Source organism: Zootoca vivipara, chromosome 7 (assembly GCF_963506605.1).
Source record: "Zootoca vivipara chromosome 7, rZooViv1.1, whole genome shotgun sequence".
In the NCBI taxonomy this organism is placed as follows: domain Eukaryota; kingdom Metazoa; phylum Chordata; class Lepidosauria; order Squamata; family Lacertidae; genus Zootoca; species Zootoca vivipara.
The window spans coordinates 35,939,419-35,958,649 of record NC_083282.1 but is presented as its reverse complement, the minus strand read 5'-3'; the positions used below and the strand labels follow the sequence as shown (position 1 = coordinate 35,958,649).

The window sequence follows — 19,231 nt, the reverse complement described above, 5'->3', positions numbered from 1 at the left end:
AATAAAAATATAGGGGCTGCTATGTCACCACATAGTTTACCACAGTGGCACGTAGCACTGCAAAAAGAACCTACCCTGATGACCACAGTGACCATATAGAGAAAGTAAGGTAGTTCTCAGAAATCCGAAGCCCAATTTATTAAGGACCTTTTAGACCAATACTTAAACTTGACCTAGTAGCATATTGGCAGCAGTGTAGTGCCCTCAGTACAGGCAATAGGTTATTCCAGTTGGCAGCCAAGCAGTCATATTCTGGACTAGCTTCTGGATCAAGTCTACAGGCAGCCACATTTTAGTGCATTACCGTAATTGAGAATAAAATGACAGTAATTTGTGGCATCCCAACCCAACATCCAGTATAACAGCATTTTGTGTGAACTGAACTTCTAATTCATCCTTTAGGAAGACTTTCACCTGCCGTGGTCCCAAAGATTCAGCTTCATGCTTTCTGACTTCAGCACTTCCAAGGTTAACAAAATACCTTGTAATTTTTATTAATTATTTCTTTAGACAGGAGAGTAAGGAACAGCTGTTTCAGATCAGCCACATTCACTTTATTTTTTAAAAATGACTTTCTTATAGCACTTTAGATTAAGCTGACCAGTACTTGAACTCAAGAAGATAAAAGTACAGATTCTTATAGTTTGTTATTCCTGAGAATTGTTATCTTTTCTCCTTATCTCTCTGAAAAATTAAATAGTGCTCCAAGATTTTTGGTTGAGCAATCTCAGGTTGTTGTTTTTGTCAAACTTAGTAATTATCTTCAGGTTATTGGAATAACACTCCATTTGTATGCAGAAATGATTAACTCTGTGTACAATCTTATCTAAAATAATGCTTGGCTTTCTTGCGAACAGTAGGGCACAACTGAAGAGTAATGATTTCCCCAGTTGTTTTTATCCTTTACATTTCCAATATGTATAATACAGTGTAAACAGTTGCTTTTAGCACCCAGTTTGTTACCTGAACCTGATAAAACAACGACAGCATTGCTTTGAATCCAAACTATAGCGCTGGATCTAAAAGCCATGAGCAGAACAACAATATCCACTAAAGCAGTTCTGCAAATATTTAAGAGTGCATGCAGTGCTATAATAAGTAGGTTCTTCTATAGTAGTTTTCATGTCTCTGCTTGGGCAGGAGATTACACAAGGTATGGCAAAAGCGGAATAACATATTGAAGTTTGGTCTACACAGTTCCTAGAATGTAAAACCCCATTAAGAGGAACTTAGACTGCATTCCCCTCCCACAATCTACTTTGAGGGACTTCTGGTTGCCCAGATCAGAGTGGGAGATACTAAAGACTGCAGTAGAGAAGGGTAATCCTCAAAAAAATTGTTCTCCTCTTCCACCAGACGACTCTTGCAGGAGTAGCACAAGGAGAATCAATTGGATACCACCCATTGCTTATAAGCAGTAGAGCTATATTCTTTAAGTTATTATTAATCAGATGACTGACTTCACTCTACTCAGGAGATTTCATTCACTGGATTCAGGAAGTCAAAGTGGTCTGGTATAATGCTGGCTACACCACTTCTTTAAGCACCTAACGCCACAAAAATTGGCTGAGCTTATGTCTTATGATTTCTTATGAGTCACTTCGGAACAGTATCATAGCTTGCAAACTTGTGAGTAATAGCATTCCTTGAAGTCAACAAAGCCTCTCAAAGGAATTAAATGGATTTAGCATGTTTTAAGCTTCAGATCCCATGTGAAATATGCATTCTGCAGCATCCTGGAACTAAACATTTCCACTTTGCATATTCTCTACATTTAAAGAAAGAGTTTTTAATCTTCATCCAGTTACAGAATACTAAAGAATATTGTCAACATTTTTCACAAAATCAAACCACCTGATTCATTCGCAGTTTGTTCTCATTCAGCTGTGTCATGGTGCATATTTGTACCATCATATGATATTAAATATTTAAAACAAAGCAGATAGTGTTTTCTAAAAGAATGATATTAAAAAATTGAAACTCTGAGCTGTACAGCTCTTATGAGGATCAACAATGGCTAATTATTAAAAGAATACTTGGGATTATTTCAAAATGTGAAATGTCAGTTTTATTTTCTCCTCAATTTTCTCGTTTCTTAGTAAGAATAATGTATAATGTAAGGTTGCAGTCTTAAACCCAATATTGATTTCAGTGATTGATTGATTTGAAGATTGTGGCCTATGTCCATTTGATACTTTGGTATGAAGGTTGCCTTAGCTCTTAGAGGCAAATCCAAGGCCCTAGTGAAGATTAACAACAGTAGAGCTATTGCCACTGCAAAGGTGATGCAGCTTTAGGCTTTTCATTATAATCAGTTCAGGGTTCTGCTCATAAGATACAAACTTCCAGCAAAATAATAGAAGGCAATGACCTTGTTTGCAAGTAATGCCAAGCAAAGGAGGTTTGAGCTGCAACACATTTTAGGTTCATGCACCTCCTCCTCCTCTTCTGCCATGGGAGTGAGGAGAAGAATGGAAACTCCCACTTCTATTTTAGAATAACTGCCATTTGTCTGCTGTCCAAACCTAGAAAATGGTGGTTAAAGTTATCTGTGGTTAGCTAAAACAAACCAGTTTCAAACCATAGTTTATGAAACTGTATTGTTTCAAGTTGCCATAATTAAAATTACCCCAAGTATAGGGATTGGACAACATACTAAACTACTGAAATGAAAGCAAAAGTTTCCTTACTGCTCTTGAAGCTACAGCATAGTCATATGTTCACATGTCCAAATTTGCCTGATGCCTTCAGTTTTCATATAAGGAAAAGGGGGTGGGGGAGTTGCTAAGTTTCTCCTTTTTTCAGTTAACAAAGAAGTGGCTTCCATAAACTCGATTGTCCATCTGCAGTTCCCTGCACCATATCCAATGCCATTCCCAAGGGCCAGCCAAATCTTGGGAGTAGATGTTCAGGGGGCTGAAGAGAGGAGGAGAAGGAGTGAATGTTCTTCTTCATAAATGTATAGCTTCTACCATTCATAGAAAGGACATTAGCATCCAAATCTCTTTATAAAAAGATTCATTTCAATTTCAGCTACCTGTTTGTTTTTGTTTTGCTTTAGCACTGTTCAACTGTTCTCTTGGGACAAGAGGCAGCTAATCATGTTTTTTCCCCTTTTCTTATGTTTTTGGCAGCCCAATGGTAGCAGTCAAGGCAAGGTGCACAATCCATTCCTTCCTACCCCAATGTTGCCGCCGCCACCTCCACCACCAATGGCCAGGCCTGTGCCTCTGCCAGTGCCAGACACAAAGCCTCCAACCACGTCGACAGAAGGAGGTGCCGCTTCTCCCACTTCACCAAGTAAGTACAGCTGCAAGAAGGAAATGAAAGGGCTGACTAGTATAATTGCAGCTTCATTATCCATTTGTTCTGGAAAGTGAATCAAAAATGCAGTAACAACATTCCTGCCATTAAACTCACCTACTTAGTGCACGCTAAGAGCACACATTAAGGCCACAACAGCAACAAAAAGCAAACATTAATTCCTTCTGGACAGAAGTTAGATAGATTCCCAAAATTGTTTTTTTGCTTTGGTAAATGTTTTATAATATCCTGTGCCTCACGAAGATACAGCCCAGCTTTGAAGTGTGTTTAAAAATATCAGCAAATGAATTTAATGCATTGTTTTCTGTGTTTCTTTTTCTCTTGCAATTAATTCTTTATTATATTAATTGTCACACAGAAACATGATATAGTCAAGAAGCTTGAGACATGGTTAACCTGGGTTTTGGGGATTTTGTTTGATAATTTCTGGATTTTTGGTTATATTGATTTTAAAAACTTTTTGACAGTATTCTTTATGTAAAATTCTTTATCACCACCACCACCACCACGACCATCATCATTATCATTGGTTTTAGTCACCTTGCAGCAGAGATCTAAGCATGATCTAAATCATTCATACAGGTAGCAGTGATAGTGGGCTCTTCTGTTCTACAGCAGTGGCAATACAGTAGGGTAATATTTGCTTCTAGAAGCAGCTTTGACTCATTACACATGTTCACTATTTAATTCCAAGGATATTCTGTTGCAGAAAAGCAGGAGCTGCTTTAAACCACAAAGGAAAACTCTTCGCTGAGTGAAGGCTGCAATTCTGAATGGTCCTTAGAAAACAGAATATGACTCACTTCTGTGTAAAGAAGTTTAAAATCACCCTTTGCTACTCAGTAAGGGAGCAGCAACTTCAGCCTTGCCATGGAGATGCAGAATTATGAGACTTCAGTGAAGCTTCACACTTCTTAGGGGCTGTGTGGAGCCACAGATGGAATTCTGTTTTCACACCATTGAGCAAAAGTAACATTACTGCAGCACTAAAGAATCATAGAATTGTAGAGTCGGAAGGTACCACAAGGGACCTCTAGTCCAAACTCGTGCAATGCAGGAATCTTTTAGCCCAACATGGGGTTCAAACCCCTAATTATGTTTATTATTATTTTATTACCATATTTACTTGAATCTAATGCTCACCTTTTTGGGGTCAGATTACGTTGTGAAAATTAAGGTGTGCATTAGATTCAATGGTACATTTACATTCACCAGCAAATACTTTTTTTGGTTTCAAGGTTCTGAAAATTGAGGTGTGCATTAGATTCAATGGAGCATTAGACTCAAGTAAATACGGTATTTATGCCCCACCCATCTGACTAGGTTTCCCCAGCCACTCTGGGTAGCTTACAGCCTCTATAAAAAAATTGTAGCACATCAAACATTAAAAACTTCCCTAAACAGGGCTACCTTCAGATGTCTTCTAAAAGTCAGATAGTTGTTTATTTCCTTGACATCTGGTGGGAGGGCGTTCCACAGGGCAGGTGCCACTACTGACAAGGCCCTCTGCCTGCTTCCCTGTATCCTCACTTCTCACAATGAGGGAACTACCAGAAGGCCCTCGGAGCTGAATCTCAGTATCCAATCCTGAGATTAACACTCTCATTCTCTACCAACTGAGCTATATCATTTATACAAGTGCAGTCTGGAATCAGCGTAAGAAACTATGTGTCATCCAAGTCCAACAGTTGAGTTGTTAGCTGAGTAAAGAAATGATAAACCACAGCCTCTTCATTGAAGCCTAATGTTCTCTGCAGTGTTCTTTGCAGTGCACAATGGCTCTCAAATGTGTCTAGGTCCATATGAGTAAATAAAGAATTCCCACATGTTGGCTTTATTTTTATTTTTCTCTCCAAGTGGGTGTAAAACTGTTAATCATATACTAACAACAGGAAGATTTAAAAAGCACTATTTAAACTGAGATAAGCACCTACTTTGGCAGCCAGGAAGATGATGGTCATGTCTTCCTAGGGCTATCTAGTAAAAGTTTATCTAGCTGAAGGATATTTTCATACTGGGCTAATGTGGGTGAATCCTTGGTACATAATATCTGCTTGAAATATGATTGTGCCTGCCTGTGGTGAAACGTGTGTGAAGCAGCCACTTGCAAAACCATCAGAATATATCTTTTCTTCATGCATAGCTTGGGTTTTCTTGATACAAGAGTTTTATTTTGCTCTGTTTTATGCATAGGCCTGGAGAAGTGTGTTTTCACATGTGCATATGTAAAATAGACCCAATTTACAAAATTTACAAAATACCTAATAGCACAGTTTTGTGACCTGCATAAATTCAGCCTTTTTTCACATTGTCCATAATTTATTTCAGCTTCTGCTAGTCGTTTAGGCAAGAAGCTATGCAAGACCTGAAATCCCACTGTTTGTAGTCCTTATTAGTTCCCTTTTAGCTTCTTGAATTTCACCTTGTAAATTTCCAGACGTGTCTTCTTTGCCGTTATGAGCAAGAAACTCATGTTTTAAATAATTAAATAAATGATTCCCAGGATGCTGAATTCTGTAGTCCAGGACAATTTCCATAGTTGAACAGCTGTAGAGTCTGATGCAAGGATACAGGCTGCTCCACATTTACCTCCTGAGAATCTTCCTGCGAGCTGCAGGTGGGAATTTCCCATAATCACAAACCAGTAATAAATTAGCATTGGACATAGTAGATGTATCATGCAGAAGAGGAAAATTAAAATCAGGTGAGCGGATAGAATCTGCCACCAAAGCCAGCAGATCTGTTTACTAGACACTTGCCGTTTGTCTCTTAGAAGAATATGGTCTTCTTCCACAACTGCAAAATGCTGCTGATCTTTCATTTCCTTTATGCAGGGGGCTTGGTTCCTGGCACAAGCCCATTTTCTTATGTTTGCAGCATGCTTTATGGTAGAAGGTGTTGATCTAGTGCAAAATTGTGGTCTTTCAGATGTGTCCTGTCAAGTTCTGTTGTTTGCATCTTAGTTTAAAAAAAAGTGTTTGAAGGGAGTTAAATGTTAGCACCAGTCATATCAGAATAGTGTAGCTATTCATATCATACATACCTTCCTTCTTGTGAAGAAGAAGCTGCATGCTATATTAGATTACTGCTGCCTGGAATTCTGCTTTGCCAGCATTTATCCTTGTTGACTCTCCAGTTCTTTGACAGTAATCATTCTCTCAGAAAAGTAAGGAATTTGAAGACTACCTTCACACCACAGAAAATTAAAAGTAATTCATACTGAAGAAGTTGCTTGTGACTTGGACCTTTCTATATACTGTGTTCGGACTTCAAGTTTGATATTGCTGACTCTGATAGGTAATAACTCTAGAAGGCCTGAGGCAAAGATCCTTCCTAGTTCTGCTACGTGGGATAATTCAGTTAGGAATGCCATCCGTTGCACTTGATATGATATGCATAAAACAGATGCCGTTCCACCGAGCTATGGCTTCTCCCTGTTGCATAGCAAAAGGAAAGATGGGTCATATACTCCTAATAAAAGCAGAAAAAACAGGTATTTCTATTGCATCACAGCAGCACTAGAGCTATGTGTCTATCGATCATCTCACACAGCTTAGAAGGCAAAATATACTTAACCTTCAAAGACTTAGTGCAGATCAGTATTGTTGACTTCATTGACTTGTGAGGTCGGTAATTACCTGAAGTCTGAAGTCAGTAATTCCTTTGTTACCTTAATGGTGTAGGAGACACTATGGTGATGGGAAGGTTTGGGAATGGTAAAGCCTGTAAATTACATTTCCTTTTTGTCTTGTATCTTTTTATTCCTGTTTTTCTAATAATCATGCCTTTCGAAGCATGATCCTGAGGGTGAAGAAAGTTTGTGACTTTGATCTCCAAGTGTAATGTTAAAAATATATTCATTTCAGAAGCTTTGTTCAGATGGGCCAAAATGAATTGCTGCTGTGTGAATGGTCTGAGACCATTTGCTCTATATTTACTTTTTCTTTAAAAAGAGCCTAATACGATAGACCATGTTTACAGTATGGCTGCTAGACACATTTAGAAATAGAAAAAGTTTCTTAAAAGAAATAATCAGGGCCGGCTCTACGTAGACCCCCGGTGGCGCAGGGCACCATGGCGCTGGCCCGCCAGGAGGGCGGCGCGAGCTGCGCCCGCCCGCTGGCCAGCCGATCTGCCAGTACGCTGTGCAGCTGCGCGCGGCGCCCACCTGCCCACCGCGCTGGGAAACGGGGCAGGAGGGCGCCGGAGAGATTGCGCTGTGCCTGCCCGCCCGCCGCGCAGCAGCGCCACGCCCACCCGCCCACCGTGCTGGGAAACGGGGCGGAAGGGCGCCGGAGAGATCCGGTGCACCATGGCGCCAGGGGCGCTTAAGACGGCCCTGGAAATAATTAAGATTTGATTCCAAAATTTGCTATAAACTTATTGCTATAAATGCAATAAATATTTGGAAACTTATATAAAAATGTGACTTACAGCACCTGTGGTCAGGAGACAATAAAGCCCCTTCTAAACATTGACTGCTGAAGAACATTTGAGCACTGCAAATAAGATTTCCCCCTGTTCTCCCTGTTTTTTCTGATGCTGGGCAGATTCACAGTGTTCCTGACCGTAGGACAGGAAGTCTACTCTGGTTGGCAGTGGTTCTCTATGATTTTACTCAGAACTTTCACATTGCATGTGAAATACATAAGGAGGCTAGATTGATACTGTACACACAACATACTATGTGCGTTATCAGACATCATGTGTGTCTAATTCTTGTGCTAATGCTTTTTTTAAAAAAAATGTAGTTCCATTGAAATTTATTGTTTAATGGGACATGAACAGTTGGCCATCTGTCCAATAGTACTCTGATGAAAAGCTCACACAAAATCATGGCAGTTCTCCAACGACTGTATATTGGCTGCTTAATCACACTGCATCTTTGGATGACTTAACTAACCTTCTGTAAGGCTTACAGCACAATCCTTGGTGTGTTTAGTCAGATGTAAGTGCCGTTATGCACATTGGGGCTTTCTCTCAGGTGAGAACACATAGGATTGCATCCTGTGCCTATTACTTTGAAAGGAATGGGCACCATCTTGTTAATATCAACAATTATATTAGTAGAAAGTGATGTAACTAAGGGCATGGTCTCCATAGAATGGATGGTTTCCCTTCTTTTAAATTGTTTGTTTTTCATAATTATTTCACTAAAGTTTGTGTGTCTTACTCCAGATATTTTTTTACCATACCATTTTGTATTGATAAGAAATACAGTTTCTTATTGCCCAATTATGTCCATATTTATATCACCATCATTCAAAACCCAGTTTTCCCAAGTCAGATTCTTGATGCCTCCAACGTGAGCTCATTTCTGTGTTCAGCATTTGTTTAGGTGGCTACAAGACCGGTGTTGTTTTTGGTGTTGTCTGTCTGTGATCTAGTGCTGCTTCCTGAACGCATGTGTCCCTTCCCTTCACAGCCTACTCGACACCCAGCACCTCCCCTGCAAACCGATTCGTCACTGTTGGACCACGGGATCCAAGCTTTGTAAATATCCCTCAACAGACACAGGTGGGAAGCTTTCGACTTCTGCTTTGTTTGCTGTGCTGCTTGTTAACTCTTTGGTGTTGCTACAGAAAGTGACATGTGTCTCTCCACCAGTCAGTTCATCTTCATGGTCTGAGTAACAGTGAAGTGTCATTGCCAGTATTTGTTTGTATGTTTTGTTTTTCAGAAAATCTTGTGGCAACAATGCTATAATCAAATTCAATCTTATAAACTTTAATTCTGTCTTTCTGACACTCACAGTTTTCTTTCTGACACACAGAATTGTTTTTTCTGCAGCCCACTTTTTTAGGTTCTTTTATGGCAAGCCAAGAAGACATTGGTCGCTTGTGGTCACTTCCACAAGGGAAATCAAAATGTACAGAATGTCCCATTCGCTACACTTACACCACATGCCATTATATATGTTCAAACACTAATCTTTCCCCTCTTTCTAAGCTATACCATGCCCACTGTTTTCTTGTACAAGAGGGACTTTGTATCTTCAAGAGAAGAACCCTAGGGCCATTTTCTCTCTTTGGTAAACATGACAGCAGCTGAATTTATTAGATCATTCAAATTAACAGCCATATTTTAAAAGTAGCTGCTTCATGCATCATATGAGATTATTATTTTTTTATTGTTTTTAAAGCCCTCAAACTGAGACATATATGGTTGTATCGAAAGTAGTGCCAATGGAGTGCCACTGTTACAGCCCCACTTCAGTTTTGTCTCTCCTTCTGCTCTGGAGCTGGTTTTGAGGACATGTTTGGGGCTGCCAAGGAGAAGAGGTGAAAGTTCTTTTCTGCTAGTGTAAACCTCTTGCTCCAGTGGAATAGGAGTGAGGGATAGTGCCCAAAACAACATTCTTAGCAACATTTCTAAAAAAATGCTATAGGCATACATACTTTGGAAATATGTCCAGATAATTGAAACATACTTCTGATTAAATATACTTAAATGTACTTGGGTATTCGAGCTTGTTCCAGCACCTCGTCAGTTAGCCCAGGTGATACTCAGAGCAGTTTCTAAAGGCTTTATTACATATGGAAGTGATGTTGCCTTTGACAGTCCTAACCCAGTGGATCAAGAATTCATTAGAGGAAACAGAGCACAGAATCTAGGTTGAGATGGAAGATAATGGTTTTGCGTTCTGGTGCTTTTGCCAAGATTCATGATTTCTCGACTGCACAGAAAACCCATAAATTATCAGACCAAGCATCTTTGTTGCAGCTGCTGTGGCACTTGCACAGCAATAAAAATTCCACAAGCAGTTCCTTATTTACTCCCCAAGAGTCATTTCTGGTATTTTCTAATTTCACCCAAAGAAGAGGAAAGTTTGGCTACTACATCGAATTAGAGGAGCCCCGTTATAAAATACCTACATACGTGTGGGTGGGTGGGTGGGTGGATATTTTTACCCAACTGGTTTGCTATACTGATATTCAGTATATGTAGGGAGTAAAAAGTTTGACAAAGACCTCAGTGCTGTTCAGTGTAACATATTGATGCATACGGAGTATATTCAGAATTTTAACAAAGGAACTGAAGAAAGAATTTTGGAATACATCTGATTTCTACAGGTGGGAGTAAAATAATTTATGAGACTGGGATCATAGGAGTAATGTCCCCGCTTGGCTAACAGAACACAAAGTTAACTCAAAGATATTGTGGAGGTCAAACAAATGTCTTTAAAGATTTTGTTTCCAGTGTCAAGTGGAACATAAAAGTGAAAAACCACCAAGAGCATCCAGAATTCAGCCAACACTAGTTTGACCCCAGTGAAGTTGGAATAATCCTACCCTACTAAGACATTTTTATAGCTGAATCAGAAGCTTGACCATTTTTTAAAAACTCATCTTAGACAAGGACACCGAATGTGCTTTTTCTGGGCCATTTCAAATTCCCAATTGTCAATTACGAAAAGAGTTGTTGGCAGTTTTGTTAGCGACTAATTTGAGCCAGATGTTGAAAAATATTAAGGCTGTACTTAATATCCTATAATCATGAGGAAGGGAAGAATTAACAAGAGGAATTTGTGTTTAGGGCAGCCATAGCTTTTATTTAGAATGTTGTAATGGTTACCGTACAATGTTTTAAATGTCAAGAGCAAGAAGCGTTTGGTTTCATTTGACAATTGAAATGTCAAATATAATCATTTAACATGAAGACCTATGACAAACTGCAATTCTGTTCTTCCTCCATAAAATTGAAACATACAACATGGACCAAATAGCACCTACTACAATGTCCTTATTTTGTTGCCATTGTCACACATGGAATACAGCCTGTGTCCAATGGTCTTAAATACCATTTTCTGGTAAGATGACAGTTCAACTGTTGCTTAGCTTAGTGTGGAAAGTAGTTTGTGGGAAGCAGCTTACCACTGAATTGTGCTGATATTTACCGTGTCACACCCCCTCCCTTTCCTGGTTTGCAGGTCTCGTGACAATACCAAAGCCACAATAGAAGTTGTTTCACGTGAGCAAATTGTGACATGTAGCAACATCCTTGTATGGAGAGTGGCCTGCAGAAACTAACCTTAACTGTGGCCCTTGCAACAAATTCACCACCATAAGCTTACTGCACTCTGAGCCTACCACATCTCATGTTACAAACTATAGCTATGAGAACAGTGGTGGCTAATCTGAGTCTTCCATATGTTGTTGGACTTCTTCTCCCATCAGCCTTAGCCAACAGAGCCAAAAGTCAGAGGTGATGCAATATTTCAATGTGATAGCACCCTACTTTGGCAGGCTCCCTTCCCAATGCTAGGCTGGCCCCTTTGCTGTGTTGGTTTTGGCACCTGCTAGAAACCTTTTTGTTTCCGCAAGCCGCCCCAAGCATGTAATTTTATTAAAGATAATGGTATAAGGGTTACTGATTTTAATTCATTTTTTTTTTAAAAAAATTATACATATTGACTTTGTTTTTATTGGTACTTTCAATGAATATTTTAAATTTCCCTTTGTAGTCCCCTTAGAGGTTTGTTTTAATTGAGTAAGCAGTATACAGACTTTGTTAAATAAAATAAAAAAGGGCTGCAGAAATTCAACAATGTCTAGAAGGCCCCAGGTTCGCCACCCCTCCATTGGGGTATAACTTGCTGGTGTGGAAGGACTGCTATCATGGATGAGTGGACCTTATCATTCCCCCAGCTTGAGGTGAGCTGATACAAGAGGTTAAAGATGGTCCGTTTGAGAAACGGCTTTTCACAAGCAAGCAAACAGTAGCTGCAGTTCATCACACAGAAAACTGCAAGTTGTATCATGTTCACAAAGCATGTGAACTTACCCTCAGTAATGAAATCGATATATTCCAGGACTCAGACTGTGAGAGCACTGTCTGCTTTCTTGCTGACTTCTCCATTTGCACTGTTTGGTAAGGGCTCTCCTTTATAGCTACATGGATAGAAGTGGTTAAACTGTGTTGGATTTCAAGCCTTCTCCGCATTGAACAAGGTCACAGAAAGTACACCAGCAACTCGGAGAATATTTTAACTCTTCAGGGTCTGTTTTTATTGGTTAGGCAGTAGGAAGCCGCTTGGCTGTCTGCTTTTCTACCACTCAGCCTCCCTTCAAGTACCTCCTATTTAACAGATGTACAAGAAAAGTTTTCACATGCTTTTACATTTAAATTGTAATGTTTATTTTGTGGCCTCATAACTTTAAGCAGAGAGGTATTTTAAAGCAAGCTGTTTGAACCTACAGTCCTGTGCTCAGTTATTCAATACTTCAGCAGCCCTGTGCGCACTTACTTTAAAATAAGCCCCATTGAATTTGATTCTGTTTAAACAGACGCAAGTCCATTTGATTGTATGGGGCTTCCAGATCAGATTGCTTAGGATGCTATAATTTTTCATATTTGTTCTTACTATTTAGGGGTAGACAAGACAAACCGTATTTCCATTGGTCCGATTTTAACAACTCATTGTAAATTTGCCTTCAAAGAGCAAGACACTAAGTGTTTGAGCACTAATGGCTGCAATCGTAAACAAACTGACCCGGAATTAACAAAATTATGAACGTGATAGCAATCAATAGTGCACATTTCTATTGACTAGATAACCTTTGTATAATTAATTGTTTTGGTTGAGATTTAAATAATTTAATTCTGAAATTTTGGGTAAAAAGAAAACCTGCAAACAGTTTATCTTGAGTTTTATGTTATACCAGATATTTCCTTTTAGAACAGCATCTAGATTCAAAATGGAGATGTTCTCTTTCTTCCAAACATTGCAAATTTTGAGGGGCCGGGGATTGCTGCAGATTTAAATTAAGGGATGTGTGAGAGAAAGTGTATGTGTGAGAGAGAGCTGTCTTATTTGTAAAGGAAATACTATCCCATGTAGATAGTCATCCACTGGAAATATTCAGTCCACTTTCCCCTGACATCTAATACCAAGGAATGTACCACATGCAACCCAAGTGATATTGGAAGTGTTGCAACTCCTTTATAGAAAGTCAAGCGGAAATGGCAGACTCTCCAGTTACTGAGTCCTAAACTACAGACTCTACCTTGACTGCCCCACTCCCAAAACATGTTGATATGGAATAGTGATTTATGTGGTCCTTCTCCACCAGGCCATCAGGAACAGCTGCATGGACAGTCAGCAAGACACTGAAAAATGTTTTCTATCACTTGCTTCCTTGGTTTCTATCTCACCATGAGATTAGGAACATACGATGCATCACATGGCCCTACTCTCACTTCCCATCCTTTCTAAATTCCAGCACAAGAATAGGTATTTCTGGAGCCGATGTTTCTGTTTAGCTTGGTCTGTGAGGGCCTAGACATTTTATCACCTTGGAAAAGCTACTAAAGGAAGTTTGATACCACTGTGGAGTTTGCAGCCAACTCTTTGGAAATGGGAGGAATATGAACTTAGTCTATATATAGAAGGCGCAGGGAAGATATGCCACAAATATATTTGAAAATAATAACACTTGGGATTAATTTTGTGGGCTGGGGCCCCTTCTTTCAGAGCAACACTCATCGCCTTTTTTTTCTTGATTGGAGCCAACAGTTAAACTATTCAAGTTTTCTTTATTATTGCCCCATTCACCTTCCCACTCTGCTTGGTTGGTAATGTGCCTATAAAATATTTAAAAATATATATGTTAGAGTAAGCCACTGGATTCTTAAACTGGATTCTGTTAGCCTCCTATATACCATAATTAAACTCACAGTCTCCCCGCCCCCCAGCATGGGTGTAGCCAAGGGGGAGCGTCCCCCTCATCAAGTAAAACAATAGAATTACTTAACTGACCAATCACATTGGTTCTGCCACCCCCCAAAAAACAAAGGTCCTCCCCCATCTAACAAAGTCTTGCATCCCTGCCTAACAAAAATCCTGACTATGCTCATGTTTCTAAGTTGGCTTTATGTTTTTCAAGCAAGCTTTTCCTCCCCCCCTTTTTTTGGTTACTGCAGACATTTATTTGTATAGCAAAATAGGAACTATAAACTTCTGCCTGATTTATTCTGTGTTACCTCAGTTGGTTAGAGTGTGGTGCTGATAACGCCAAGGTTGTGGATTCCATATAGTCCATATATATGTTTCCATATAGTCCACCTGCATATTCTTGCATTGCAGGGGGGTTGGACTTGATGACCCTCAAGGTCCCTTCCAACTCTACAATCTATATTCAGTGATTGAAAAGGTTGGAAATGAGCAGGTATGATGAATGGACCAAGTTCTTCCTAAGTAATTCTCCTTAGGCAGCCTAAACATCTCTTAACTAAACTATTATTTTTACAAATATCTCACTCAGTTTTGTATGGTTAATATATGGCAAATACTCAGGTATTTGCCAAAGCTTTGTACAAGATAAGAACTTGATTTAACTGCACATAGAAGCAGGTATCACTAGCGGCCCCGAAAATAAATTACTACTATTATTAAAACATACTAGTCGCATGTCCCAAAGTGACTTATATTTAAAACCATAGATCCATAGGAGCTTGGGCAGTACACTAACAATAAAACAGAATCAGCTTAGTCAAGCAAGGTCCTGGGCAAAAGGTAAATCTTTACCTGATACAATACAGAGATATCAGTAAAGATGCCAGGCAGAGCATTCCACAGATGAGGAGCCACAACAGAGAAGGCCCTGTCCCTTATCATCCTGAGAGGATGGATTTGGAAAGGGGCCTCAGATGAAGCTCCAAGGGTCCAGGTAAGTTAACATTGGGAGAAGCATTTCAGAAGTTATTTTTGCAATAATTCAATTTATTATTATTATTTTGTGCTCACGCAGCTCAGCAGTGGGGGGCAGGGGGCCACCAGCACTGGCCTAAATCCAGTGCTGTCATTAGAGTCCTGAGCCAAAAGGAGCTTTAAAGGTCAAACTCAGCAAAATTGGGCTCAGGAGTGTACCGTCAGCCAGTGTAACGGGAACAGGATTGATACTTATTATCTGTTTTATTATAACACAGTTGAGCAAGCTGTGTTCTGCACTAACTGAAGCTTCCAAACCATTTTCAAAGGCAGTCCCACATAAAGCACAGTCCAGTTCTGAGCTTACCAGAGTATAGATGATTAAAGTCAAATGATCTCTGCCCAGATAGGGTCATAACTTGGGAAACCAGCCTAAGCTAGTGGAAGACACTCCACAGTACCAAGCCCACCAGTGCCTCAAGTGACAGAAGTGGATCCGGAAGAACCTCCAAACTATGAATTTCAGAGTGACTATGACCCCCATCTAGAGCAGGTCACACAGCACCCAGCTAGACAGTGGAACCACCCACTAACGGCATCTCAGTTTCAATTTATTGGCCACCATTCAGTCCACTATCACAACCAAGCACTGATTAAGTACATCCACTGCCTCGGCCTGAAGAAGATGAAAAGGAGAAACAGAGCTGAGTGTGAGTAGCATAGTGACTCCCAAATTCCATATGTATCCACAGTTTCAAGTAGATAAGAAACTTACTTTAGTGTCTGCCTTTGGAGCCAACAGCCCCCTTACCACAGCAACACATGGGGGCAGCTACATCTTGGTTATAGAGCCTGCAATGTGCTTGGAAAGGGTCTCCAGGTAGGGCTCAGAAACACCCCTATATGAAAGCCTTGAGAGTCACAGCCAGTGCATACTGGGCAAGGTAAACCAATGGTCAAATAGCCGTGCCATGGTTAAATTGCCAAAGGACACAGAATTTGCCATTGGTTCATGGAGATTCAGAGACACACACCAAAACCAAAAATGATGGTGCACGATATGAATGATTATCAGGGTTATTTTTTTCCCCCTAGAAAAAGAGGTGGGGAAAATTTGCTGAGCACCCACCCAAAGTTGAGCTTTTCTTGGGGGGGGGGGAGCAGCCTATGTTTTTGAGCACCCACCTTCATAGCTGCCAAGTTTTCCCTTTTCTCGCGAGGAAGCCTATTCAGCATAAGGGAAAATCCCTTAAAAAAAGGGATAACTTGGCAGCTATGCCCACCTTCTGCCAACCTCCACAGCCACAACTTCCGCACCAACACAATCATTGCTCCGCACAGCCCCAACCTCAAAAGCTGCCAGAACACATCAAAGAGGTGCCAGAACTCAGTTCTGGTGAGTTTGGGCTGAAAAAAAGTCCTGAGGATGATGAAGCATTTAAAGGAAGGAGACCCTACTAGGGATAAATGTGAAATAATATTGGGAAGGGCTGTAGCTCACAGTGATGGAGCATTGGCTTTCTATACAGAGTCCAAAGTTGATAACTAGCATCTGTAGGACTGAATATATCCCCTGTCTGAAATCCTAAAAGGCAGCTGCCTATCAGTGTAGACCAGGCATCCACAAACTTTGGCCCTCCAGATGTTTTGGCCTACAACTCCCATGATCCCTAGCTATCAGGACCAGTGGTCGGGGAAGATGGGAATTGTAGTCCAAAACATCTGGAGGGCCAAAGTTTGGGGATGCCTGGTGTAGACCATACCCATCTAGACGCATCAGTGTAAGGCAGCTTCTGATGTCCCTTTGTTCCTATAGTACTAAAGTCAGTTTTATAAGGAAGCAGTGGGCAGCTTTTCTGTTTTCTTTCATATCTTATTGTGCTGTGGTATTAGTAGTGAATATAATCGGTTGTTTACTGCCCAGCCAAGAAGTCTAAATGGTGGTTTTGTCCGGAATCTCTGGTATTTAAGTTCTAGCCCTGTGGATTTTCCCATAAATATTGTAAAGAATCATTATTCTAGAGAGCACCCATCAAGAAGGACATGATTAAGTGCAAGGCATTTCTCTTCCCTAGAAAGTGGTAACTAATGGCACAATCTACTGTTAGTCCTTCTGTGAATATTCATTAATTGCAAGGAAGAACCTCCCAGTGTATTGTTAGAAATACTGATTTATTGTCAAATCAATAAAGCTTTAAAAAATAAAACTAAACACTGTATGGGTGATCAAAGCAGCTTTAAAACAAGTTAGCACTGTATCTCTAAGGAAGTTCTAAACTTCATAGCACTCTCTTTATGAAAGGTATTGGTTTGTCAGCCATGCAGGTTAATGATTAATGGGGCTAGAAATCCACCCTGAACTGTCTGTTTGGTGTTTGATTGTTGTGGCCAGCTAAAGTACTACAGAGTTTATAGATTCTCTAATTTCTGCTTAAAATCGTCTCTTACGCAGCTGCAATTTCTTTTTGCCATATACCTCCAGTGTCCTGCCGAGCATACATGATAGAGTCGAACTGCAGCTATGCATTCTTGGCTACATTTTTTTCCCTTTTCCCTTTTGATTTTCTGCTCTCCACTTTCACCTCCCCCACCAATCTCCACTGCAGATAATGGTGTATTGGATTAGCCTTCCTTGCTGCTGCATCAGTTCCCGATCGATTTATTGACTCTGTCAGAGAGGCTAGTACAGTAATTGTTACAAGAGCAGAATGGAAAGCAAGAACATGTCCACATAAAAAATAAAAATGACATTTTGTTCTTTCTTTACCTTCCTCTTTTTCCTTACACTATAGATCTTTTTGTGTATACGTAACAGAGACCACTTAAGTTAACCCATTACTTCTATATTATTAATTGTGACAATTGGGGTGCTACATGATTACAAACATATTATTGAAAACACAGGGTTTTTTTGGGGGGGGGGCTTCTCTGATGCTTTTGTCAGGGTATCACTGAATCACATTTCCTTGTTGGCATTAGGTTATCAATATGAAAGCTCTTGGAACTGCATAAAATAGTGAATCCCAATAAAATGGTAAGAAAGAGACTGAAACCCCAGTCCTATATGTGTGCATAACTGCAATGGGCCATGTGGGCCATGCAATGCAGCTGTGTTGGTACAATGACAACCTGTACTGTGCTAGTAGAACAGGCCTATCACTTTGTGCTGTGTATTCATCACAATCCTGTTACAGTTCTAGCCCTATGATAGCTGAAATGTGTTCAGGCTTTGCTGAATATGAATAATCCATAATCTCTTTTCTTTTCTTTTCTTTTCTTTTAAAACTTTTTTCTGCCAAAGAACTGTTTTCTGCTTTAGCGTAGTGTGGTTTCCTAGGATCAACCCACACCAGCCATATATCATAATGTTATGCTGGTACATTCTATTTTTTTTATTATTGCAGATACAAATGAAGCTTTCATTAAACTACACATAAATAAGAAGATCTATCAAATGCCATACTTTAGGAATCCTAAAAATTTGCTATTGCTATTGCTCAGAGGAGAAAGCCACTGGCAAACTGCATGTTTATTCAGAAATGAGACACAATGAATTAAATGGGATTTAGTGCCAGGTTAGTCAGCACAGGATACACCTAGGTCGTAGGAAAAATTATAACACTTTTACCAGCATACATTTTGCCAGGATTAGACTTTAAGAAACCAAGCACTTGACAAGGGTTATTAATCCACTGGCCCACGTAGCAGTTCCAGTGAAATCATCTAGGAGGGAAGATTCCATTGGGACCATTCATTCATTCATTCATTCATTTTATTTGTATGCCACTTTTCCACACACACAAAATCATTCTCAAAACAACTTGCCACAAAGAAACAGGGAAGCATTTCAAACAAAAGCGATTTCGGAATAACAGTGAAACAAAAAATATATTAATATACAATACTATACAATAACTTACAATACAACACATCCAATACTATAAATATAACAAGATTACTTAAACAACATGCAGCATCCCAACAGCAAAAATAACAAGTGAGCTTCACCGTTTCACCTTAGTCCTAAAAACACCCCTTCCATGATGCTGCTCACAGTCAGTCTCCTGCAGCAGCTTCTTGTAAGGTTTCCAAGGGCAAAGGGGTTGGGTAGTTGTAAACACCCACTCCTATGATGTTGCATTACAATTGTATACCACCTTTATCTGAACATCCCAGGGCGGTTCACAACAGAAAACTACAAAATGGGAATACAAAATGCATAATAAAACAGAAACATGTTTGTATCTGGAGTGAATA

The 19,231-nt window shown here is 39.8% G+C and overlaps 1 protein-coding gene and 1 long non-coding RNA gene across 9 annotated transcripts in view; one reads left to right on the top strand and one right to left on the bottom strand.

Annotated features, from left to right (window-relative positions):
• The window catches only part of NFIA (nuclear factor I A), a 282,624-nt gene that overhangs the window by 242,427 nt on the left and 20,966 nt on the right, over nucleotides 1–19,231 (top strand). For 4 of the 8 annotated variants that reach the window (XM_035123739.2, XM_060276862.1, XM_035123741.2 and 1 more), the window contains 3 exons: nucleotides 403–468; nucleotides 3,135–3,300; nucleotides 8,750–8,841. In XM_035123739.2, the coding sequence (XP_034979630.1) occupies nucleotides 403–468; nucleotides 3,135–3,300; nucleotides 8,750–8,841 (324 nt within the window). The remainder of the gene's footprint in view (nucleotides 1–402; nucleotides 469–3,134; nucleotides 3,301–8,749; nucleotides 8,842–19,231) is intronic. The other 4 variants (XM_035123742.2, XM_035123740.2, XM_035123744.2 and 1 more) reach the window with 2 other exon arrangements.
• Nucleotides 16,127–16,319, bottom strand: LOC132592436 (uncharacterized). The gene is made up of 2 exons (XR_009557896.1): nucleotides 16,258–16,319; nucleotides 16,127–16,159 (listed from the first exon to the last, which is right to left on the bottom strand). It is a non-coding gene; the product is annotated as an uncharacterized LOC132592436 (long non-coding RNA).